Below are 26,111 nucleotides of genomic sequence, written 5' to 3' on the forward strand. Positions count from 1 at the left end.
AGGATTCTCCGAAGTTCTTACCATACATTCTGGACAGGTTGATGTTGCTTTGGATATTTTATTTCTTTAAGAAACAGGCTCTCTGTTCCCAATTTTATTCCTTTTTAGATCTTTTTTGTTGTTGGTGTTTCCCTGGCCCCCAATTCCCCCACGTGTTTTGGTTTGTTATTATTGTGGGGATGGGAATAAAATAAAGAAATACAAAGATAGAAAAAATACCGGAAAACTAATGACTATTGTCCCAAGAAAGCTGGGGATAGAGGAAACTGGAGGGGCTTGTATAATCTGGTCCTACAGGTAGATTCTATACAGTAGAACAACTAATTCCATTTGGTCATAGTCTAGGTTACTAAAGTTCAAAAAGACATAAAATTGAGTTGTATGGGATTTGTGACGAAAGTAGAAATCTCGGATTGTGACCCTGTATTATCAAATCAGGTCTCTGTTAGTTCAGTGGAATGTCTAATTTCTTGACTTGGAGGTAAATCATCTTTTCTTTGTTTTTTCTTGGTCTGCAATAATAAAACAAAAACAGAGAAGGGAGAAAGAAATTGTGAAGAGGTTGAAAACCGAAATAAAGTAAATAATAAATAAATAGATCGACAAATGGGTACAAGCTTTGTCCAGGATGAGTCTTGCGACGGGCTCTGAGTGGGGATTCTCAAAAAGAAAGAGCTAGGTGAACAACTCGTGTGGCTGGAACGGTTCCTAAATCTCTCTTCTAGGACTGAGACTGGCCTAAGCTCCTTATTTAAGGTGTGCTGTCCTTATCTGCAACCAAGAATGTGGGAAATATCCACGTTTAATCTTATATCAGTTAAAAATGAAGATTGCAAAATCCAGACACTGTTATCAGCAGTTCTCCAAAGAGAATTTGAGAAATTATTTTTACGAAAGTTCAGTTACTTTCAACAGTTGGACAAGTGAAAAATCAATTGAAAAAATGTTTTGAATTGCAAGTTTTCTCGACCATCTTGCCTTTATAAATATCGGCATGCCGCTGATGCTCATAGAAATGCTGCTTTCTTTATTTTGTTGTCCCCAGACAGCCTCTCTTGACATGTTCTTATTAGTAGTAATCTTGAGATCTGGTGTGGGGCTGCTACTGGGTCCCCAAGGCCCTCACAGAAATCCCCTCACCTGGAGATACTTAGTCTTCCTTCAGTTTCTGGATCGATTTGAGATGTGGAGAGTAGAAGAAGCTTATCTGAATTACCCAGTGGCGCTGGAGTCGTCTCAGATGGCAGAGACAGGAGCCCAAGCAAGTCTACTGAGCTCCCAGGGTCTTTACGCCAGTGATGACAACAGCGGCAGCGGTAGCAGCAACAACAGTAGGAGAAACGGCAACAGCAATAACAGCAGCAGCAAAGACAACCGTGAAAGCAACAGCAACAGCAACGACCGTGAAAGCAGCAACAGCAACGACAGCAGCAGCAACAGCAACGACAGCGGCAGCAACAGCAGGAGCAGCAGTGGCAACAACAGCAGCAACAACAACAATAGTAACAGCAGCAGCAACAACAACAATAGTAACAGCAGCAGCAGCAGCAACAAAAGCAGCAATAACAACGACAAAAATAGCAGCAGCAGCAACAACAGTAACAGAAGCAATAACAGTAACAGAAGCAATAGCAGCAACAGCAGCAACAAAAGCAAAAATAGCAGCAGCAGCAGCAACAGCAGCAGCAGCAGCAACAGCAGCAGCAGCAGCAACAGCAGCAGCAGCAGCAACAGCAGCAGCAGCAGCAACAGCAGCAGCAGCAGCAACAGCAGCAGCAGCAGCAACAGCAGCAGCAGCAGCAACAGCAGCAGCAGCAGCAACAGCAGCAGCAGCAGCAACAGCAGCAGCAGCAGCAACAGCAGCAGCAGCAGCAACAGCAGCAGCAGCAGCAACAGCAGCAGCAGCAGCAACAGCAGCAGCAGCAGCAACAGCAGCAGCAGCAGCAACAGCAGCAGCAGCAGCAACAGCAGCAGCAGCAGCAACAGCAGCAGCAGCAGCAACAGCAGCAGCAGCAGCAACAGCAGCAGCAGCAGCAACAGCAGCAGCAGCAGCAACAGCAGCAGCAGCAGCAACAGCAGCAGCAGCAGCAACAGCAGCAGCAGCAGCAACAGCAGCAGCAGCAGCAACAGCAGCAGCAGCAGCAACAGCAGCAGCAGCAGCAACAGCAGCAGCAGCAGCAACAGCAGCAGCAGCAGCAACAGCAGCAGCAGCAGCAACAGCAGCAGCAGCAGCAACAGCAGCAGCAGCAGCAACAGCAGCAGCAGCAGCAACAGCAGCAGCAGCAGCAACAGCAGCAGCAGCAGCAACAGCAGCAGCAGCAGCAACAGCAGCAGCAGCAGCAACAGCAGCAGCAGCAGCAACAGCAGCAGCAGCAGCAACAGCAGCAGCAGCAGCAACAGCAGCAGCAGCAGCAACAGCAGCAGCAGCAGCAACAGCAGCAGCAGCAGCAACAGCAGCAGCAGCAGCAACAGCAGCAGCAGCAGCAACAAAAACAGGAGCAGCATCAACAGCAACAGCGACAACAACAACAACAGCAAATATGGCAACAGTGGGAACAACAACAGCAACAATAGCAGCAACAAAAGCAGTGACAGCAACAGCAGCAGCAATAACAACAACAAAAATAGCAGCAGCAACAGCAACAGCAATAACAGCAACAGCATCAACAACAGCAAAAATGGCAACAGCAGGAACAACAACGGCGGCAACAAGAACAACGGTGGGAACGACAGCAGCAACAACAGCAGCAGCAGCAACAGCAGGAACAGAAACAATAGCAATAACAGTGTCAATAAAAGCAAATATAGGAGCAGCAGCAAGAGCAACATCAGTGACAGCAGCAACAGCAGTGACAGCAGCGGTGGGAGCAGCGACAGTGGCAATAACAGCAGCAGCAGCAGCAACAGCAGTGACAACAACGACAGCAGCCAACAACAGCAGCAGCAGCAACAACAATAACCATCGTAACCGCAACAGTGGCCACCTACACCGAGCGGTAACCGCGTGCAGCCATGCGCTGGGCACCGCACTGTCATCGTCCCGCTCGTGAACCCAGCCTTCTGCGGTGGGACGTGCACACGGGCCCTGCACTCTGGTTGCCAGGACTAGAACCTTGACTCTGTCACTTCCTGGCCGTGTGACTTTGGACAAGTCCTTTAATCTCTTGCCTTGTCTTGTTTCAGTTGTCAAAGGATGTTAATAATGACACCTGTTCCCGAGGGTCGTTGCCGGGGTTAAATGAGGTTGTACAGGAGCAGGGCTGGGGACGCACTGGTTGAAAGCACTTAATAAATATTAGCTACTGTGACCCAACTTTACAGACAAGGAAACAGGTTGAAGTGATGAAATAGAAATAGTTCTGTACGTAAGTCGAAAAGCTAATTTTGCAATTCGGAGGGGCTTGGTGCCCTGGGAGGTGGGGAGGGGCTTCCTGCCTGACCCTGCTCCCACTGCTCTCCCTCGGCATGTGACACTCACCTGGGGTCGGCTCTCCATTCTGCATGCCCGACCGCCATGGCGGTGCCAGGTGCAGTCTGCCCCTTGTTCCCGGGCATCTGTGTCTCGTGCGGGCTGTCCCTCATCCTTCTCTGCAGGTGGACCCTTTATCCCGCTGGGCCTCACACTCACTGTCTCTCTGCAATGCCCTAAGCTTTCCACAGGCCTGTCTGTCTTCTAGCTTTGAAAAGTGAACTGGGTCAAGTAATACAGAAAACAGAAAAGTGAAAATCCTCACAGAAGTATTTGTAGAGCACATCAAATAGACAGAATGTAAAGAAACAGAATTCATTTTAAAAATAGCTCTCGATCCTACTTTAAACCAGCCTGATGAAAAGGAAAAACTCTTGCAAGTTTAGGTGTGCGTGTATATGACTGAGCAGCCGCTTCCCTGTCTCAAAATGTACAGAACATATTTTAAAATTTGATTTCCAATAGGTCATCTGGGTACATATTTTCTGTTTTATAGAACAGCTATGAAAATTTTTATGACTAGTAACGGTGGAGGGTGGATAAATTAAATAAAAATATCTAAGCACGCTGCACACATAAAGGTGTGGGGAGTGTGTCATATTTATTTAGGATTTTTGCTTACTTTTTGAAGAGGTTCATACGGTTCAAAATTCAGAAAGTACAAAAAAGTATGCACTGAAAAGCCTCCCTCCGATAATCTTTGGTTCTTGCATATCCTCCCAGAAACACAAGTAAATATATGTATATATATTTAATACATATATATATTTTTTTCGCTTTTCCCCCACCCATGGTGGAATTTATACCTTATTTTGCTTTTTTCATTAATAGTATGTCTTGGAGAACTTCCCTGATCAGTGTATATAAAGCTATCTCTTCCTTTTCTAATGGCTGTATGGCATTTTATTGAATGACATACCATAATTTATATAACTAGTCTTCTGATCAATGGGCATTTAGGTTGTTTCCAGTCTTTTGTTACATAAACGATCTGCCTTAAAAGGTAATTTTGTACCTATGTCATTTTGTACATGTAAATTCCTAGAAGTGCGGAATTGTTGAGTAAAAGGAAACGCACAATTGTGATTTTTGTACTATTGTCATATTGCCTGTTATAGAGGTTTCAAATTTGTACCCCTACTCGATGTTTCTATCCTAACACATATGTTAGCCGGCTGTTTGACCTTCAGCAACCCGGGCGACATTAGTGCAGTGTTCATTTGTACTTCCCTTATTATAAAGAGGGTGGAGCATGTTTTCATACATTTAGAGCTGTTTTTATTTTCACTGAATTATCTGTTCGTACCCTTCGTTCATTGCTTTCTGTGTTGTGGTTGCTCTTATGGATTTGTTACAGCTCTTTATATATTTGGGAAATTAGCCCCTTGTAGGGAAGTAAATATTTTCTCTAAGTTTACTATTAAGCTTATGGTAGTTTTTAATGTGGAATTTTAAATTTTTATAAAGGCAAATTTACTGATTTTTTTTTTCACGAGTCCTGGATTTTCGGCCATATTTACAAAGACCTTCCCGACTATGAAAGCATAAAGGTATTTTTTTTATAGTATCTTCATTATTTTACTGTTTCTCTTTTTGTACTCAAGTCCGATTTTGATCGAATCGATCTCAGTGTGTGGTGTGAGGTACAGATTCCACCTCACCTTTCCTTCCAACTGGCCACAGAGTTGGTCCCCCCCCGGGCATGGGATAGCTCACTGAGGAATTTCGGTCCTACCTCTGCATGTTCTCAGCCTCATCGACGGTCTCAGGCAGAGTCTTCCCTTTGGTCTCTGGCAGCAGCAATACCAATCCTGCAGCTACCAAGCCAACCACAGCTGAAAGACAAACAGGTGTAGATCACGTTGAGAACAGAAACAAGCTCTGTAATTAGAGCTCCCCTTACTCCTTAAAAAAATTTTTTTTGGCATGTGCGATTTCTTAGACTTGTGAATTTCTTGCCATCTGCTGGCCCTAATTCTCCATCGTAAATATTTTGCCGATCTCAAACTCCGTTGGATTACAATTCCTTATAGGGAAATGAAATACTTCACATTTTGAGTCAAAGCTATTCTAGGCTAGAGGACACCGTCACACTGTAAAGAGAGTTTGGAGTTAGGAAAGAATTCTGGGAAAAAAAAAAAAGTCAACTCTAAGAAAAGAAAGAACAGAACCCTGCCAATATAAAGCACTTAGTGATGAAAATGCGCCAGAAACTTGGGTCAGTACTGGCGAACAAAAGTAACGAATCACATATTACTCCATAGCAGCATTAAAAAGTGTAGCCGGGACTTTGAATTCGCATATAGATGTTCAATAAATTCCTGTTCTTTTTTTTTCTTTGTTTTTTCAGCTCTAAAATTTTGCGTATGCTGTGCGGTAAGAGTAAATATTATGGTGTTTTTCTTTCTTTAAATTCCCATTAAAGTTTTGGGATGTTAAGGTTCCATTTTTATATGTTTTTCTATAATAGAATGCGGGAGGTAGGATGCAGGTTCTTCACTAGTTCTGGAGTTTCAGAGAAATGCACATTGGACTCCATTTCCGTGCTCTTAAAAGATGGCAGGAACGGAGGCCACAGAGTGCGGTGGCTGCGGCTCTGGGCGCCTGGTCCCAGTTCAGACACCCACTCTACTGGTCTTAGAGCCCTGGGACGTTCTGCTGTCTTCCCCGAGGCTCCAGGCTCCCCTACATAAAGTGGGGTGAAATGCCCGCCTTGCCGGCTTGTTCTGAGGCGGAAATGAGTTTCTGTTCGTTAAAGTGCTTAGAACATGGCATGAACTAAATAGCCAGCCTCTCCAGATCTCTCCAAACCCCTGACGATGTGCTTGGTTGTAACTCATTCCAACCGTAAACACATTCCAGCTGGCGCTGGCTCTCTAAAGTGAGTGAATTCTGAAGAGAATACAATGGACTATTCAAATTATCACCCCTTCAGCATCTGACATCTGCAAAGATGCGCCAATTAACCGGGACTTCCCTTCTGCTTACTCAGCTGTTCTTGCTCGTTGGCGCCTTGATTTTCTGGCTTCTAGATTTCTGCTTCTGGCTATTTCAGGACCACAATTAGCACACCATGATTGTGGGGAAAAGAAAGGGAAAGAAGTTACAATGTAAAATGATCACTTTTGCTTCCTGCTAGCTACTCAGATTAAAGGTCAGTGAGAGAAGATGGAGCTAGTAGCGAAAATAAATGGGGAATTGTCATAGCGATTCCTCGAAATGTCGAAATGCAGTTAAAATCCTTTGTCTTTTCCAGGGGAAGGCGAAGGCGAAGGCTGAGGGAGGGTCAGCAGTGGTCCGTCTGTGTCTGGACTCTGCGTGGTTTTGTTACGTGGTACTTAGAGACACCCGAAGTATGTGTTCTCTACCCAGGAGTGTCCCACTGACCCGCTGGACCCTCACTGCCCACCTAAGGAAGTGGTGTAGATGGAGGCATCTCTGCCTTCCTCCCTGGAAAGATAGAGGCCAGATGGCACGTCCCCAAGATGGAATGGGGGCCCTGGGGACAGGTCTTTCAGCCAGTGTTGGGGGAAGAAGGAATCTGGGGTGTGTCTGTCCCATAAGCAGAGCCAGCCGTTCTGTGACCCTGTCATGGTTATCTCAGGGTAAAGAGCTTGTGTCCTCCCAACTTCGCCCGTGTCGCTATGAGGCTGGAATGTGGAGGATTTCATGGGGTCTGGTTTTGAGGTGGAGTCCTATCAACGGTCTAGAACTTTCACTGGCAGATCCACAGCAGCGGAAAATTTCCCCTTGCGAATCCCTTGAGAAGAGGCATGAGCAGAGATACTTGTGTGTGTGACAACGTGCAGAGTGAGGATAAAAGCATGGCGGCACTTCCCCGGTGTGCACCTGAGAGGGGCTCCCCCCTCCCCCCAAATTAAGTGAGTGTCGTTTGCCCATGGGGAAAAGTATTACATTTTTGTCAAATTAAAACTGGCTCAGAATGGGTCTAAAAGGAGGCGGGAATGGGTGCATCGAGGCGTTCTGGCTAACATGAGTAGGGGAACGTCGCATGTGAGAATCCGGAACCGTGTGTAAGGGACGCGTAGGCAGAATCTGTCCCCCAGCCCCAAGCCGTGGGAAGAGGCAATGGACGGTGAACGAATGAAGCACGCAGGGTTCTCAGTCCCCTTCCATAGTGTGCAGACTTGACCTTCAGCACGCGCCTCCGTGCTGATTGCTGCTCATGAGATTTGTCCCCATCACTTTCCACCCTCCAGGCCGGTCAGGGAGGGGAGGGCTCTGCCTTGGCACATCCCAGCATGTCGGAAGGGAAGTGCTAAGCCAGTTCTCCTTAAATCTAGTCACCCCAGGAATCTGAGGACTTGGGGTCCCACACCGACACGACACGGCCTTTCCATTATGCTAATGTCTTTGCTTCCCCTGGGTTTGAAATTGCCCTTTGCAAAATTTTAAGTGCCTTTCTTTAAAGCTTTGGAGTATTATATGCATTTTTCCACCTCTAGATTTAGAGGAGGCAGAAAGAACGCCTTTTGACAGAGAGACCCAAGGAGGGCGGAATCGGTGAGGACAGGTGTGGGGACCTTTTCCATCTCGCTCTTTCTTGACCCTGTACCTCTACAGGCCTGAGTCCTAATGGGTTCCCATTCTTGAGCATTAGTAGCTACTGATGGTATTAACTACTGTTAGCATTCCTCACGCTAATAGTGCTACTGATTACTGGTCATATTTAGTAGTTATTAACAGGCATGATGCCTATTTTGAGGTAGAACAGTGGAGGTCCCTAGAAAAATAGGTTTTCAATCAGACATCTCTTAGGGTTTCTTACCAAAAACCACCAGCGGGAGCTCGTGCCAGATGTTGGTGAGCCGGTAGACCAGGAACGGCGTGATAATGCCACCGATGTCACACATCGAGGAGCAGACGAGGACACCGAGATTCCTGGAATGCAGGAGACGGATGTAACTTTTTAGCTCGTCACAGCACTGTGGGCGCGCCCAGATAAATACTCCCCCAAATCACTAAACGTCTGTGAACCGAAGAGAGTTCACATTATTTTCAACACACATACATGACATATGGTACATCGCTTCACTCATAGTCTGTTATATTTGTTTTCTGTTAACTTCTTTTAAGGTTTTTAACGTGGAGTGATTTTCACTTTCCACTTTTATCACCTGCTTCCCGGTTTCTAGAGTCCCACGTGCACTGTTTTCTATCGCTGTCTCCTGCGGCCACACAGTAATCCCTCCCCTGCGATTCCATATCTCCCGCTGCCACCGCCCGGTGTCTCCCATCCTGCGAGTGCCAGATGTGACCTGGCGACCGCCCTTAAGTGCTCTCATCCTCTCTCATCCTGTGTTTTGAAAAGTAAGGTATCCTCTGCCGGCAACTGTGGTAGTTCTAGCCAAGAAGCACGCGTCCCCAGCGCCCTGCTCATGTCGAGGAAAACGTGCTCACCTGATGAATGTGGGGTACAGCTCCGCGTTGACCAGGCAAACCATTTCGTAGGCTACCGTAATCCCCATTCTGCCCAAGCACGCGACTGTAAGTCTCAGCCAGTGCAGGTCTGCAGGGAAAACACGCCATTTACACATGCTGCACGGTGTCCTGGGGGCATGCGAGGGGGGCGGGGATTTGCACCGGGCAGGGCCACATGCCAGAATGAGACAAGAAAGCAAAACTGATTCTTCCGCAGACTCAAGACGATGTCCGCAAATTCTCCACGCCTGTTTGTTTTAACTTGAATTCAGTTCTAATACTCTTCTAACTTAAGGCCTCAGCCATCAATGACAACAGAATTATACCAGTTTCTAAAGCCGGGCCAGCTCTAGTCTATAGAGGTCACCTAAAGGAAATAGCGAAATATGGGCATATTCTAAATAATTGCTAATAACCGAAGGAGTCAAACGAGGCTCTGTGTTGCTAATAGGATTCTGTTATATAGGTTTTTGCTCCCCCGTATTAAGTATTTTAAAAAGAAAGAAAGGAACTGAAAAATTGTCCGTCGTTGGCATTCGCTTAAGCGTTCTCATTTATTCTACAGGATGATGTAGGGAGGCCAAGGGAGCTGCCTAAGTAACATCTGAGAAGTGCTGGAATTAGGCTTTAAGTCTGGGCCTTCTCTACCCCGAAGCACGCTCCCCGCTCTGGGCCAGCTGATTGCCTGTAGCGTGGGTTCGCCTTACAGCAGAGAACAAGCAAGTGTGATTATGTTACATCAGGCAACCGCGGGGTGGATTGTTCTTAAAGGCAAGGTGGCCATATGGGTTTTTCAGGAAGGTCGCAGTTATTTTGTTCGTTCTTTCCATATTGATCCAGATGACAACTGATATGGCCTTCCTGTGCAAGGGCTGTGAGAGCCCTCTTCGTAGAGTCTCAGAAAACAAGGCCCCAGCTTGGCCCGACACTTACCCTTGGGGGTGAACACCAAGGCTAAACAGGCTGCCCCAGCCACGATATTTGCTGTGGCCCATGGGTAACGGCGCCCGACGCGGTCGATGGTAAGGATGATGATGAGGGCGGCTGGGAACTCGACCAGGGCAGAGTAGAAGAAATCCAGGTAGATGTTGCTCCCTGCGAGGCCCATGTGCATGATGAGGCCCTGGTAGAGAACCGAGCCCGTGAACCTGAGGAAGAGGAGAGCTCAAGTCAGACGGGCGCCGAGAGCGAGGCTTTTCCACTCTCTGACCCACTGCGGTGGCCGACTGTGACCCCAGAACCAGGAGAGGGGGAGAGACAAGAGAACATTCCTGGGCCAAGTTGAAAAGTGATTTACTTAGTAAAACTATATCAGAGTGTTAGCGACTGTTAACGATTTCTCCGTGGTCTCTTAATGCAATTGAGATCAAAGGCTTGATTCTTAATTCCAGTTGTAGGGAACCAGAAGACCCAATGGGTTATAGCCTCTCTCTTGGAGGATTTATCTTCTGCCATGTTGCAAATCACATTTTGACAATGTTTCTAGTTTGGTTGATGGAAAGTGTTCATTGTCTGTAACGGAAAAGATGAGGATAATCGGCAAGAGTCACAATGACCCAGAAAAGGAAAGAAGGTTAACGAGGCCAGATTCCACGGCTGCATCTTCCGTGCCAGGTTGCTACATTAATTCCCGATGAGCTTGGAGTCATCCCAGCACCTCACAGGGAAAGCACAGCGTGTCTCACGGAAGAAGCTGGGCGCAGAGACGACGGCTCAAAGCTCAGAGAGTAACCTCAGTCGGTGGAAACGGTGCAGCTTAGCTGACTGTGGAGCTGGTGGATTATTCTCGCGCTTTATTCTTCTTCGAAAGTTATTATTTTTTTTCCAGGTAGAAAAGAAGAAATAGGGCCCTTTCCTGGCCAATCCCATTCAATCAGGAGAGATGGACACCCACCAGCCATTGATCTATACCGATAGTCCTTAATTTTGACTATATGTTAGAATCACCTGGAGAATTTTTAAAGATATTGATTCCTGGGCCCTTCCCTCAACTCCTTTAGCAGCAGGTGGGCAGGGGTCTGGCTTTGGTGTTTTAAAATCTCCCAGGTGATTCCAAGACGAAGCCAAGGTTGCGAATGTCCTGACCGATGCTTTGGGACCGGAAGCTGATTGCAACATGTGTCTGAGAAAATTGATATTAGGAAAACCTGCTGTAAATGAGCCAACCTTGCTGTCTACACCAACGGCAATTCGGGAACGAGGCTACGCCCCGAAGTCACTCTCATCCCCTCCCTTAATGTGGACGGCTGGGGTTCAAAGAACTTGGAAGGATTTCAAAGTGAAAAATACCCCTTACCAGTTGTACATCAAGATCAGAGTGTGTTTCCTTATCTGTGGGGTTCTGACCAAGTCAAGAAATGAAGGATTCAGCTTCTCCCCGACTTCCTCATCAGGTTGGAGGCTCTAAGAGTAGAAACAATGGGAATGGCTTTTTATATTTCATGACGGTGTGTCCCTGAGTCCCACAGGGAATGGCAAAGGCACCTTCCCCCTGCTGAGTGCTCATCCTGTGCTCGGGACACACATAAGCTTGTTTGATCCTTACGACTGTCTGCGAGGTTAAGTCCTTTGTTTTCCACCCCATGTCACAGAAGAGGAAGACAGGCCACAGGGGAGTCAGGTAACTCAGGCACATCCACGCGGCGACACTACGTAGGTAAAGCGCAGTGGGCTAAGTCGGGGCCCACGTAACAGTGTGTGAAAGACCGAGGAACTGGGGAAGACCCCCTGGCAAGACCAGTACTGACCAGACTTATCCCCGTCACGTGAACTCTGACTTCTGACGAGACAATGGCACATGGGGGCTTTGTCCCCTGACCAAGCTCTACATGGTTTGAAGACCTAAGAATTGGCGCTGTGCCAGTGATTACTGGAAAAGAATGCGTCTTCCAAACACCGGAAACCAAAGAGGAAGGGAAGGAAAAGGGCCCTGAACCCCAAATCCCCTTTCTAAATGTCATGTAACAGCTCAAGGTCGCTATCTTAGCTCCTCGCTCGGAAATGATTTACTCCTGTTCTGACAAAATTTCCTAATAACGTTTCCTCTTTCTCAGCCCCTGTCATATACAGAGGTTTAAATCAAAGGGGGTGAGGTCTACTAAAGGCAAAATGCTGAATGCCTCGGTAACTCGTTCTACTCAAGAAAGCAGGGAGTCACTTAAAACATCTTGGAAAAATTTCTATCCACATTTTAAAAAATTCTCAGAAATTATTGTGCTTGCAAATCTGTTTTAGTGACCCGGGACTCTTCCCTCTGGGGAAAGCCTCCTTCTCTGAGGATGCTGATGGGCACAGGTAAACGAGACGCCAGGTACCGAGGCCTGCGCGGCCAGCACTGTTTTGAGTTGCACGAGAGAGAAGCTCCTCATTTGACTTTTCAATGATTTTTGGTTTCCTTTTAGTTTCATGAAAGTTTTCCATCCAATTTAAACATTGGACCAGGGAACCTACAATCTGGGTACGACAGACACCCGGCGTTGCATATGGCGGCCCCCATGGGTGCTCTTTGTGCTAGAGCGTGGTTCGCCTGCTCCCTCCCTTTCCACTGCTCCCTGGCTTGATGCCGCGGCTGGCTCACCTGCAGAGAGGAGGGCAGAGACTTTCTGTTTTTCTTTGCAATGTGCTTGATGACCTTCATGGCCTTAGCGTTTTTATTCTGGGAGATTAGCCACCTCGGAGACTCAGGAATGCACCTAGGGTACAACACAGGTGTTATCAGTGCCGTGAAGTTGGCGGGGGGGCAGGGGGGCGGGTTCTTATTGAACCCCTGTCCCGCCTGCAGCCATAACCAGATTTCTGGGAGGGATGTCACCCAGGCAGGTGTGGGTGACCTTCTAGGGCTGCACAGCAGAGGAACCATCACCTGGATGAAAAAGCAGCCTACCAGATGGGAGAGGGTATTTGCGAATCATGTATCCGACGAGAGGTTACTATCCAAAATATATAAAGAACTTATATAACTGAATGGCAAAAAAAAAAAAAAAAAAAAAAAATCCAATTTAAAAAATGGACAAAGAATCTGGATAGACATTATTTTTTTTTCCCAAAGAAGAAATGCAGATGGCAGATAGGTACATGAAAACATCAGCAATCAATATCACTAATCATTAGGAAAATGCAAATCAAAACCACAACGAGATATTACCTCATGCCTCTTAGAATGACTATTACCCAAAAGACAAAAAATAGCAACATTTTGTTGGTGAGCATGTGGAGAAAAGAAAATCTTTATGCACTGTAGGTGAGAATATAAATTGGTGCAGCCACTATGGAAAACAGTATGGAAATTCCTCAAAAATATAAATAGAAATGTAATATGACCCAGCAATGCTATTTCCGGGTCTTTATCTAAAGAAAACAAAAACACTAACTCAAAAGATATCTGCGTCCTCATGTTCATTGCGGCATTATTTATAACAGTCAAAATATGGGAACGACCTAAGCGTCCGTTGATGAATGGACAAAGAAAATGTGAAATACATATAAATAATATCGCAGTATTATTTAGCCATAAAAAAGAATAAAATCTTGGCATTTTTGACAACATGGACGGACCTTGAGGGACATTATACTAAGTAAAATAAGTCAGACAGAGAAAGACAAATACAATATGATTTCACTTATATGTAGAATCTACATTATAAAAGCCAAACTCATAGATACAAGGAACAGATAGGTGGTTGTCAGAGGCAGGGGTTGGAGGGTGGGGGGAGGGGGAGTGATAAAGTACAAGCTTCCAGTTATAAAATAAATAGGTCCTGGGGATGTATTGCACACCATGGTGACTGTAGTCGCTAATTTATATTGAATATTTGAAAATCGCTAGGGAGTAGATCTTAAAAGACCTCACCATAAGAAAACATTTTTGTAAAATTGTGCAAGGGAATGCGTGATTCTTTCTTCCTTCAAATGCTGACTGCCACTCAGCCCTGTGCAGGAAGCCGCTGGTCTCCTCTCTAGAGAGTTCCTGGCGGGACCATGGGAAGCAAACCTCAAAGCGGGTGCAGCTGAAACCCCGTCTGTGCTGCGGGGCGGAGAGGCAGGTGCCCTCAGGTGGTGTCAGCTCAGGTGATGCTAATTGTGAAAACTGACGGGGTGGCGGGGTGGACGTGGGAGTATGCAGACAGCCGCGGCGGGGGAGCGAATATTTTACATGGATATTATTCTGAGAGCTGATTTCTTAAAGGAATGAGCTGAGCATTTGAGCTCGGATGATGAGAGAACTGACAAGCCAGACTGCACAGATTGAGCTTGACCTTGTGGGACAAAGGGACCCCCGTTCATCCTTGAGCAGGACTCACGCGCCCCTTGGACCTGCGTCTGGAGAAGACTCGGAGCAGCTGATTCAGGGCGGTTGGGAGGAGAAGGGACTGTCAGAAAGGAGGTGGCAGGACTGCTCTGGTGACAGCTCTGGCATAGAGTCAGGAAGGCCCCAGTTGGGGTCCTTACTCAGGGAACGTTGAGTCTCTCTGAGAGGTGGAGCTCAAGAGGAACTCGGGGTGGACGTTTCCATGGGAGTGTGATGGAGAGAGGGGTCAAGGACAGCTCCTCGGTTAAAAGTGACATCAGGGACAGAAGCGTGGTGTGCTCAGCAGCCCGCAATCCACAGCTTATGGCCCGGGTCCTCTCTGCTGTGACGTTGCGGGGAGAGATTTCTAGGTCACACGTGGCTGGCGTGTTCAGCTCCGGCTGCCTACACTCTGAGGAAGCAGAGGCGGTTTGGCCAACCATTGCCTGAGCTGAAGGGCCAAGAAGAAGAAGAACTTGGGAACCAGGCTGGAGGACGTTAATATTTTGAAGCTCTAGGTGCAGAATTAGAAACAATGAGTAAACTTGACAGGAATGTAAACTATGGCTCAATGAATAGTCTCTTGAACCTGACCTTTGGGTTCTGCAGTTAAATGGCTTGCTCGCTGTAAAGCAAGCATCCTCCGTGACGGGGTTCAGTGGAAGCTGGTAATCATCTACTAGGGGTGCTGCTATGGTCCCTAGGCCCTGGGCAGGAAGCTGGGCAGGAGGGCCCTTAATGTCACCTGACCTTGAAGAGTGACAGCCTAATGGGGCACACAGTCAGGTTATGCAATGTCACGTGGACAGCTGATCCAATAAGCAGTGAGATGTGAGGGCTACAGGGATGTGTGTGCAAAGCCACCAAGCGGGGGACAGAGGCCCCGCCTGGGCAGGCTGACCAGGGGAGGTGAGGCTCGCACGGGGTCCCCCTCCTGCTCATTTTCTCTGAATGATCTCATCCATCCCCATAGTGACAGCAAAGACGTGAGCTTCGTCTGCATTTCCGACCCTTAGGTGTATCTGCCCCTGGATAGCGGCACGTCGAAGTCCCAGCTAACATTCCTCATGTCGATGCTCACCGCATCTCTCTCCTTCCACACCCACCTCTCCTTCTGCGTTCCTCATGTCTCTGACCGATGTCCCCGCCAGCACGCAGACACGCCGCCTACACGCCGGGCGCCGTCCGCTCGGCACGTCCTCTCTGAACGTCCTCGTTCCGTCTGTCACTGAGCTCCATCATTGCCACCTTATTAATATCATTTATAATTTTTTCCTTTTCCTTCCTACAACTTCTGTCGTCATCCGGGCCCTTATCCTCTGTAGCAAGGATCATGGCAACAGTTTCTCGCCTCATCCCCTTGTCTCCATTCTTCTGCCAAAACCCCTGTTTCCTACTCTGCGTCTTGAGTGATCTTTTGAAAATATCGCCCCATCGTGGAGCTGGCAGAATTATAAGTCGATTCGATGCGATTCTATTGGGTAACGGTGGCAGGAAGAGGTGCTTCAGAGGTGGTCAGGACTTGAATAACAGGTGGGCCTTTCCATTATGCTAAAGCAGTTGGCCTTTATTCTGCGGGGGACAAAACTAATGAAAGACTTTTAAGCTGGAGAGTAACATGTGGAACTGGATGTTTAAAAGGCAGCGAGAAGCATGGGTTAGAGGCCGGTAAAGCGAATGCCGAAGACACCAGTTCTGAGTCTGTCGCAGGAATCCAGGCAAGAAACTGCGAAATCTTAACGGGAACAGGAAAAAAGGGGGCGGGGGCGGAGACAGAAAGGAGGTAGAAATGGGTATAGGAGGGAGCTAAGGGCCGCTCTCAGAGTTCCGCTGGCTTTTGCAGAAGAAACAGGCTTCCTGGGAAGGCTGAGATGTTTAATTCTTGGCCAACCGTGGGAAGAACAGGGGGATGCGTGCAGCAATGAGATACGCAGGTTCGCTGCATGGGAGAGAGATTTGGCTGATAGGCCGGCACCCCTTTCCCTTTATTTCAGGTAACCCCCTCATCAGGAGTTCTGATAGTTTCTGTCTTTTCTGCTGTTCTCCATGGCGACACCCATATTTCACTTCCCCTGGGAGCTACGACTCACTGGCATGGTCTGTGCGGCGTGCCATGTTGGCTGTATGCGAGGTAAAGACCGCCGTGACTGACTGGGGATGTCTGCTTTGGGAATGGATATGGGGAGGTGACATGGTGCCACGCTTCGCCTCCTCCATGCCCAAGTTTCCTCCGAGGAGAGGCAGAGTAAGCACAGTGATATCGTCAGTCTCTTCAGAGGGTATCACAGCCACTAGAAGCTGGTTTGGACACCACGTAGATAACGTCACAATGAAAGATCAAGTTACGCAACTCGTAAGCGGAGAGTGAAGGGACATTCGATTTCCAGAGCAGGGTGGGGACAGGTCGACGCGCTTCGTTTTTATCCCTGAGACGGGGACCTGAGCTTCCTCCAAAACGGAAGAGTGAAGAAAGTCTTAGGATTCAGAAGGATGGCGTGCATTAGGGAAGACAGAAATGAAATATTTCAGTTTCTTTCCTTTGTGCTCCAAATGGACTTACCAATAATAGAGCAAGAAGCAGAAGTTGGGCAGAGTGACTGTGAGCTGCAAAAAAAAAGCGTAGGCCGCGCCCGGGAGCGCCAGGAGCCCAGTCGTATACGCCATTTGGTAAAGGATCCCCACTAGTTTCCGGTGGCTCGGCCCGACCAACTCTGTAACTGCAGAGAGAACACACGTGTCAGTGCAAATCCGTGCCACTGACTTGGCTGTCCAGCTACGGGAAAACTAGAATGCCAACCTAAAAAGAGGCAGTCCAAATTCTAGAATTTTCTATACAGCTCTCTGAAAATGTAAAAACGTTCATTGGGGGCCTACTTTGTTGTCGTGTTAATGAATGTAAAATCTTATAATCCCAAAGTAGATAGAGGGAAAGGCCTGCCACCATGAGCAAAACGTTTGATTTGTAGAATGATTTCAAGGACAGATGAAATCGTATTTCAGATGCATGGAAAATTTTGACCTAGAGTAATAAGGCGGTGATCATTTAAGACCTGAATAAGTGAATCAAACTTCAAATTTAGATGGTTGGTGATTTTTTTTTTGTAAATAAATACCTCGTTTTCTTTCATGAATTAAACATTTTCTTGGCAATCCTGTTCATGGGTGTAAGTGGTTTAAAAACCTAGCAGTGGGTTTCAAGCCGATTGGAATCAGCTAGCACTGGCTTCAAAAATGGATTGTTAAATTTTGTAGAATTTTGCAAGCTGGTTGCTAAACCCACCGGTATCTTAAAATCTGTCATGGTGGGAGACTTTACAACTCGGAAACCGGAAAACACTATAAATCGGGGTTTTTATTTTCCAACAGCCAGTTTATGGGCACTCCACTGCACATGGTATAATAATCGGCGTTATCCCACCCCGTGACACCGTGGCAGACGTGTGAAGTCTGTGGTACGTGAATTTAGGGATAGTTATTTTTCTATCACAAACATACTCGAATTGAAATCTCAGATATTCTGTGAGCCACAGAGTTTTTGTTTTAAATTTTTGGTAATCGCATTAAGGACTTCGACCCTTTGTAAACCAAGTAGAAATGCATCCTAAAGATGTTTCTGTCAACGACTGTGAATAATCCAGAAGTATTTTTAAAACAGAGTTATACAAAATTGTTCAAGAGCATAGTCAACAGAAAAGTCTGTCTTTCAAAGTGATGGATGGATGGCTCTGAGGGTGGTGGGGTGGGAGGAAGCCCAATGCCAAGGGTACCCCAGGACACTCACAGGGACTGGAAAAGGAATGAACAGGAGGAGGCGGAAATGAACTATTGCCGAAATGTAAATTTCTACAGCAGAATGCTACATAGTATATATTCTAGAAACCAAATCACTGGTCGAAGAATTGCGTCCATTGATTCCTTCGCTGACGACACGTCGTTAGAGGCTCGTGACAGTATTAAGCGCCATCTTCTCTTTATTTCACAGAATCCCCTTAATTAATTTGGCAGGTAACTTTTTAAGCTCACACATTCTGGTTCTCTGTATGCAGCGAGAGTTTTATTATTGCAATTTCAAAGTGTTCCTCTCTCTGCGTGTGGCCGCCGTTTGAATGTAGCCAAAGGGAAAGTAATGATGGAATCAGCCCCCAGGATCTAATTACAGTGGTGATTTTTCTTAATATTGCTTTAGAGATGCTGTGCTGTGAGAATTCAAATATTCTCCTGTACTCCAGGGAGCTGAAGTCTCACTCTGGCTACTAATGAGTAGGACGTAACTGGTCCTCCAAATGGCTGAGAAGCCCGGATTGACGACAGCGCTCATTCTCATTTTTCTCGTGTATAAATTGAGGACAACGGTGGTTTACTAAATGGATTTATGCAAAGTATTAGAGTCCCTTATAAACCCAATATATCTCTCATCATTGAATATTATTTATATTATCTAGGCCTGGTAGGCTAGATTTTTCTCTGAATGCAACACCCCAGGGAACAGAAAATGCAAATTCTTAAGGAGTTATATAAGGATCTGGATGGCAAACGCTGACCCTCATTTCTGACTTCGTTGTTTTCTTTATAGAGAAATGCAGAATGAGTCGATTGAAAAGATTTTAGAAATTCTTTTGATACAGAGAAAAAAACTCTCTCGACATTGTCTTGAAGCTGAGTTCATTTTTCCTCACAGCGACCCCCCACCTGACTGTACTTTGGCAGCGATGACCCTTTGTTCTCCCAGCTGCAATCACAAGCATTCTTACTCAGGGTGTAGCCTATTAACCAGCCTGCCTTGCTGACCAGTCCTTGGATCAAGCGAAAGATCAACATCCACGTGTAGGTTGGGGAAACGGCCATGAGAACTCCAGATGTAGCGTTTATGAAGATTGTCACCAAGAGGCAGGGCTTACGGCCAAACCTGCAAGGAAAAAAACAAAGAGAGACGAAAATTAGATTAGCTGCATGAGGGTTGTAGGTAACTCAGGGAAGGATGGAAATCTAAAGTGGGGGGTCAACTCTGAATTAGGGACATTCGAGAGGCACGGATTAATATCCACCAAGAGAGTCTGACTTCCGGGCGGTTTGTTCTAGATTTTCACCAGTGCGCTACATGTGTTTTAAGCACAGTAGCCCCGTTCGTCCTGGGACTAGAGCACCGTCTGTCCCGTACTGCGGAGGGCTTTCAGGGAGAGGGTGATTCTTCCAGTTCGCCCAGTGCTAAATGCCCTAGGGGCCTCTCTATCACCACATGAGCTGGGAGCTTTGCACGACCAGGAGTTCTCACTTTAGAGAAAACAAAATTCAGTGTCCAGTGCACTGCCCCGCTCAATTTTAACGCCGTTTCTGGACTTTGTGGTATTTGCATGTCTCCATGGAACAGCCTTTTGTGTCTCGCTGTCCGTCAGTCATGTCACCTATCGTCTTCCCATCGGGCCTTTGTTATGGAGAACCCTAGAAGGGTGGCTTCTACACAGTTTTATGCGAGAGACTCAGGTTTCATCAGTGTAGGAACCTGGAGAGTGTCTCAGGACACAGAGCAGAGGAAAATGTGGAAAGCTGGCTTGAACTGGTCTTACCGCTTGCTGTGGTGTCGGGTGAGTTGTTCGACCTTTCTCAAGTTCTTCGTCTGGAGGAGACCTATCCGACCCCGGTGACAAGGGGATTGAGTGAGGTATTCCGTGTAAAGAGCTTGGCCCAAGGCTTCGTTCTGCCTTCCCTCCCCCGCCCCCTTCCTTCCATTTGCAAAGCCGGCTCTGGGAAAGTTGAGTTGGAGCACAGTACGAAATCTTTACATTTTCATTAGGATCTCCTGGTTCTGTTCGAAAAGATGCCCTGATCAGCTGTTAGTGGATATTTAAAAATTCTTCAGAGAGAGCAATGCTTTACTTCATCTTTTTTTTACTTCAAACTGAATGGTCAGTGTTTTGTGTCATTAACATTGTCCCTTCATTGGCGGCTAGATGGTTTGTGATCACGGCTCTTCTATTTTTTTATTATTAAACGTTAAAAAGGTTTTTTTTTCAATGACAGTTGACCTTCAATATTAGATGAGTTTCAGGTGTACAGCCCAGTGGTTACATATTTACACAAGTTGTGAAGTGATTCCCCTGGTAAGTCTAGTGCCCACCGGACACCTAATTGTTACAATATTATTGACTGTATTCCCTATGCTGTACTTTACATCCCCGTGACTATTTTGTAACTACTAATTTGTACTTCTTAATCCTTTCCCCTTTTCCACCCAGCCCCCCAACCCCCCTCTATCGGGCAACCATCAGTTTTAGACAGCTTTGTTCTAGTGACCCTTTCAATGCTAACGGACCATTTGAAAATAACCCACAGCATCGTTAATAATTATTTGGGAAATTAATGCTTTAAATATGAAATTTAATGATCAAGCACTCTGATCAGTAATGAATGTAAACGACTAAACTTCTTAAAACCCTGTTTTGACCACGTTGTTTCTTAATTCTCAGTCACTATTTCCACATAATAAATATACACCCTGTTGCTTTTCATCAGAGCCTTCCAAAGCCACATCCAATGTAACTTTTAGACTTTCTTCCCACATTCTTCTACCCAAACCCCTTTCTTTACCCTAGAGGGTTTATAAACATGTGCTCAATTGATAATTCTTCAGCTTCCAAAGCCGACTCAGGCATGGCCTAAAACATCGGTCACCCTCCTGCAGACGGACAAAATCCAGTGGCCGATGAGAGGGGACGACGAGTCACCATTTGAAAGTCAGGGTGTAAAAACCTTCCAAAAATCAAATCTGTGATGTAGAAAAGCCTCGCTGGAAGATACGTTCCAAAGATATGATGCTATTAAGAAAAATAAGGCACGGCTGGAAGGAGTTTCAGAGCTCTGGAGTAGTGGTTTGAGATTTTCTCCCCCTGCACAGAAGCCCTTAAGCAGTGAAATGAAAACAAAGAGAGAAAACAGAGAGGTGGGTGGGATCTGGTACTGCTGGCTTCTTAAGTCCTGTAGCTACTTGCCATACAGAATGAGACCCAGGGCTATGAATGTCTCCTGGGAATGGCAAGAAATGCAGACTCTCAGGTCCACTCCAGACCCACTGGATCGGAATCAGAATTCTAACAAGGTTTATGTGCGCGTTAACACTGGGGAAGCCCTGCTTTCATTTCGTCGAGCATTGGTGTCTTCATCTGCAAACTGTGGATAATCGAATCTCCTTTCGAAGGCTGTTACAATCGTAACTGAAATGTAACACACGAGGATGCCCCATACGGTGACTGGCACATAGTGTGTACTGAAGAACTTGACTTAGAACCTTCCACATAGTTGAGTAAGTTTGACTGTGACCCACTGGGACCTGATTCTGCTTGGATCTAGTTCCACCGTGAAATCCAGCCTGTGTGATGCTGGCTCTCAAGAGCTGGTTTATTAGATTTTCAGAAAATGTGTGAGCTAATTGTTAAACACAGCCATTATTAAAAATTAAATTATACACTTACGATTAAATAAATTATATTAAAAACAAGTGTAAGAAATATTAAAAACGTATTGCTTTCTAATCGTTTTACTGTGTTTGACCATTATGAGGTTATTTACGCCTATCTGTTGTCTGTATGGTGAGAATACCATATGATAGTGCATATTTCTAGCCAACTCTGTGTTTGGTGACCTACTTTAGTAGCTTACAATGGACCATAGTGGGAGTATTTATACCATGGAAATCAGCAAATGCTACAAATTGAGGCATTTCCCCTTAGAGAGTCAGTTGTCAAACATTTACAGCATGCCACTAAATATAGCACTTATAATTACTGATCATTAGAGTAAAAAATCTGGAATTGGTGAGAGATTTATTTTTTGGGTCAGGTGGTACTCAAAATCATTCTTTAGGAGGTTATAGGTGATGAAATAAATTAGATATCTAATAAACAATTTACTTTCAAATTCGCTAACATATGTTCTTGGTTTCTACCCTCCCTCCCTCCCTTCCTTCCTTCCTTCCTTCCTTCCTTCCTTCCTTCCTTCCTTCCTTCCTTCCTTCCTTCCCTTCGTTTGCAAAGCCGACCTTCAGAAAGTTGACTTGGTATAAGATTCAGTATTCTTATTTACAACTTTTTCATAATTTCCTCCTGGTTTTCAATTAAAAGACATCCCAATCAGCTGTCAGTTCATATTTTTAAAATTCTTCATAGAAGACAATCTATTTTATTTAATGTGGGTTTAATTTGTAGCATAAAATGGGTTTCCATGAGATTCTTGTATAAAATCTGAAAACTGTTCAGAAATAGCATTAAGTATGCAAAAGACAATTAATTGCCTTTTTTTTTTTTCATGCTATGGCGGTTCCCTTTTGCTCACTCCCACAAGCACATAAAAATAGAATAGAGGGAGGAGCAATGACCAATGAAACTTCAGACAGTTTAAGAAAAAAAAAAAATCCAGCGACACGTACACAGCTTTTTTGAGAAGAATAATGAGCAATCAACTTTACATAGGAGATTTAAACGACGTGAAGGAAATAATGAGGTCATCCAAGAAGGTGGATAATTGATGGGATGATGAGTGGGATGCGCTGTCAGTGGAGAGCTAGAACCTGACACCTGCTCTTTGAGTGAGATGAGAATAATCAACTCATTGGTTTAACCGGCTTCGGGGCTCAGTCACCTATTTGCTGACTTCCGTCCAGGTGAGTCGAATGTTAGTATGTGCACCTTGCCGTGGAGGAGGAGGTGAAGAGGAGCCAGGGGGGCCAGATGGCCACACACCTGAGCAAAGTGGACTCTAGACTACCCCTCGTCAAGGTGTCTCTCCTGACTTTAGGGGTCATCTCCAAACAACTGTCCTCAGTGGTGTGGCCGTAAAAATCAAAGCAAAATACCTTCCTCTTCATCTCAAGTTTCCCACACAGAGTCCCAGGGAGAGCTTTTGAAGAGAGGCTGAACAGACACTTATAGAAATGGTGTGATGGATGGAGCTGCCTGTGGCCCAGGGTCTCAACTGTCCCCCCAGTCCCCGCCTCTATAGTGGGCTGGGCTGTGAAAATGCGGAGGCCCCTGGGGTACGATAGATTAAGCCATCCTTACCAATCTTTAACACGCTTGCAAGTTTTAATCCAGCCTGCCAATATAATATAATCAGAGAAAATGCTCTGTTTACATTTAATATTATAATCACAGGTTTGGGTTTATCTATATCCTAGATATAGTTGGGGGGCAATAGGCATAAAGTATATTTACTTTACCATTTGTTTGCCTTTAAAATTACATATATTTATACATCGGTAACTCACTAGGTGACTGATAATTAAAGAGATTGACGCCGTCCAGAATGCTGAGCAGTGCCTGTCACGTGGAGAACACGTCACAGTCAGCATGAAGAGTATTGAATAATTAGCCCTGATGGCCAACTTTTCTAAAGTGCTCATTAAGTTAAAGCAAATGTTTCTGTTCCTTTCCCTTTGAGGACTCCTAAAAATATCTAACTGGTCATTGACAGAGTAAAGATGCAGGTGATAAGGGACTCTCAGCACAGTGAGCCTGGGATTCTCTAACGATGGCTGATAAAAGACATGGGGCTGGCTAGGTTAGACTGAGTCCCTGAGTATTAGCCACCGAAGACAAAGACCTTCTGCGAGGACCATCCGCTGGCCATTCCATGTGGTGCAGTCTTTCCTTACCACCCAGGGACGCCGACATTCGGGACGTGGACAGTTACCTCTCTCAGTGTAAACAGACCCATTTCCGTTTTACCGAATTCCATCCTGGGTTCCATACCTGGAGTTATACCTGGCCTCGGGCCCCAGTTCAAGAATCCTGCAATCCCCCCGGGCTACGGTAAGGGCAGCAGGATTAGATTATGAGAGGCCAGCAAAGGCCAGCGGAGCCCTGAAGGCTTAGGACCAGGTGGATGGCAGCGAGGCAGAGGATGGGACTTGCAAAAGGGATCAAATCGTCTATTACTCTTCCTTCTGACTCGAGGCTTCTGCATAGTCCCCAAGGAAACACTGCCGCCTAATGTCGAAACACCCCTCCGTGCCCGGAGAATTGGAAAACAAAGGCATCGGTCAAAAGTGTCCCAAGCAGCGGCGAAAATCTAAGATTGTGAAGACAACTGAAGTTAGACCAGGCAGTTGTAGTCTGTGTGACCTGGAAAAGGATGGCATTCAACCAGGGACAGGTGAACCCAAGTGCTTTCAGAAACCGTGGCACCCACCTGTCTGCTGTGTAGCCGATACCCATAGACCCGATAAAAAATCCTAGGTTCACAGCTGACTGAAACAGATCCAGCATCCAGGAGTTGGCACACACTAGGTTAAACTGCCGAGAGGCAGAGTCAGGAGAGAGAGAAAACAAAAGCCCGTTAGATACACCTTGGCCTGAGGAACTCATTACGTATCCCTTGGGGCTGAAAGGTAATAAACCCACCGTTTTCTCACCATTACATTACTTTTCCTCTATCCAACGGAAAGATCTGTCCCACAATCTATTTAGCATTCCATCCGGAGGTATGTCATAGGCTAAACTACTGTTGGCTGAATCAGCTGAAATCGGGTAATTACTCCATGTATGTATGACACCATTTCCTTTCTAATTTTAAATCACAGAGGCAAATCGGTGTGCGAACAGGATGCAGGTCATCCTGCCTGGGGAAGTGGGCTATTCCGAGTCTCTCTGCTCTCTTTAATAGCTGGGGATTAGGAGCGTCTTGCTAGGGCTGTACATTTGCTGTCATTTGGAACAAGAGGCAGCGTCCGAGGAGGAACAGGTGTTGGCCTGGAAGTCAGGAGATCTGGTTTCTAGGGCTGACTGCTAGCTCTCTCTGTGGCCTTGAGCAAAAGTTTTCTCTGCTCTGGGCCTCAGTTTCCTTACCTCTGTATGAAGGACGAGATTAGCCATGCTGTAAGCCTCTTAAAGTGGCGTGGTGTTAAATCTGTGATCTCCCACATTTCATGTAACTGTTAGACCAGAGGTCCCTAACCTTTGTGGCACCAGGGACCAGTGCTCTTATGAGAATCTAATGCCTGATGATCTGAGGCGGAGCTGAGGTGGTGATGCCAGCACTGGGGAGCGGCTGCAAATACAGATGAAGCTTCGCTCACTCGCCTGCTGCTCACCTCCTGCTGTGTGGCCTGGTTCCTGACAGGCCACAGACTGGTACCAGTCCTTGGCCTGGTGGTTGGGGACCCTTATGTCAGACCACTTTAGATCGTTAAAAAAGAATCCAAGTGTTTCTCTACCTAAATGTCTGTTTATACAGCATATCTTCACGTTTTCCAAGCAGTCTTTCTTTTTAAATTAAGCTAGACAACTAGCTTCCTCCGCATTTTCAGAGTAATTGCGTCCCCCCATTTTGCTTTACCTATAATAAAAGCAAGACTCTATTTTTTCTTTATATTTAGTGAAATGAACCTTCACAATTAGATGTTAATGTTGACTGTAGTTTTTAATAACATAATAGTACCCTAGCATAAGCTCCAACCCCAAATGGTTTTATATAAACACCTTGAGCGAATTAAATAGAGAAAAATAGTCATTAACACAAAAGCATGTCGTGTCACCGTTCAGTAAATTTCACAGCTTTGGGGCATGTCGGGGGAACGATGGGGGAGGAAGGGCTTCCCGAACAAGAAGAGTCTTGAAAATTTTCCCTTTCCTGGCATTATTTCCAGGAATTCTCACATGCTTTAGCTTGTTTTTTACTGCTGAGAGTTGCAGAAATAAGAATCCATGTCTGAATTTGATCAATTTTTAACTAATTCGCTCACACTTCAGACATGTTTTCGTCAGAAACTAGGATTTTACAAGATACTTGAGTCGAAGAGCACATGTGGGCCTTACTGGCTTCTTCCTTAAGAAAAGCTGTGCTATTTGCTGCTCTGTCCTTTTTAAGTCCTGCCTCACTCACCTCGGTCACGATGGAGGAGCCGGGCGTGTCGTACACCCAGCC

General features: G+C 46.0%; 1 protein-coding gene across 1 annotated transcript in view; it reads right to left on the bottom strand.

Annotated features, from left to right (window-relative positions):
* Positions 1-445: 445 nt before the first annotated feature.
* LOC102888009 (solute carrier family 22 member 2) overlaps positions 446-26,111 on the bottom strand; it is a 26,026-nt gene continuing 360 nt past the window's right edge. Inside the window, exons 1-11 of the mRNA XM_025049076.1 lie at positions 26,070-26,111; positions 24,378-24,481; positions 18,950-19,104; positions 16,759-16,915; positions 12,489-12,603; positions 11,208-11,314; positions 9,845-10,059; positions 8,891-8,999; positions 8,259-8,371; positions 5,205-5,304; positions 446-512 (exon numbers count right to left, since the gene is read on the bottom strand). The exon at positions 26,070-26,111 is cut by the window's right edge and continues 360 nt beyond it. Of these exons, the coding sequence (XP_024904844.1) occupies positions 446-512; positions 5,205-5,304; positions 8,259-8,371; positions 8,891-8,999; positions 9,845-10,059; positions 11,208-11,314; positions 12,489-12,603; positions 16,759-16,915; positions 18,950-19,104; positions 24,378-24,481; positions 26,070-26,111 (1,284 nt within the window). The remainder of the gene's footprint in view (positions 513-5,204; positions 5,305-8,258; positions 8,372-8,890; positions 9,000-9,844; positions 10,060-11,207; positions 11,315-12,488; positions 12,604-16,758; positions 16,916-18,949; positions 19,105-24,377; positions 24,482-26,069) is intronic.

The sequence above is a fragment of the Pteropus alecto genome, unplaced genomic scaffold (assembly GCF_000325575.1).
Source record: "Pteropus alecto unplaced genomic scaffold, ASM32557v1 scaffold195, whole genome shotgun sequence".
NCBI lineage: Eukaryota > Metazoa > Chordata > Mammalia > Chiroptera > Pteropodidae > Pteropus > Pteropus alecto.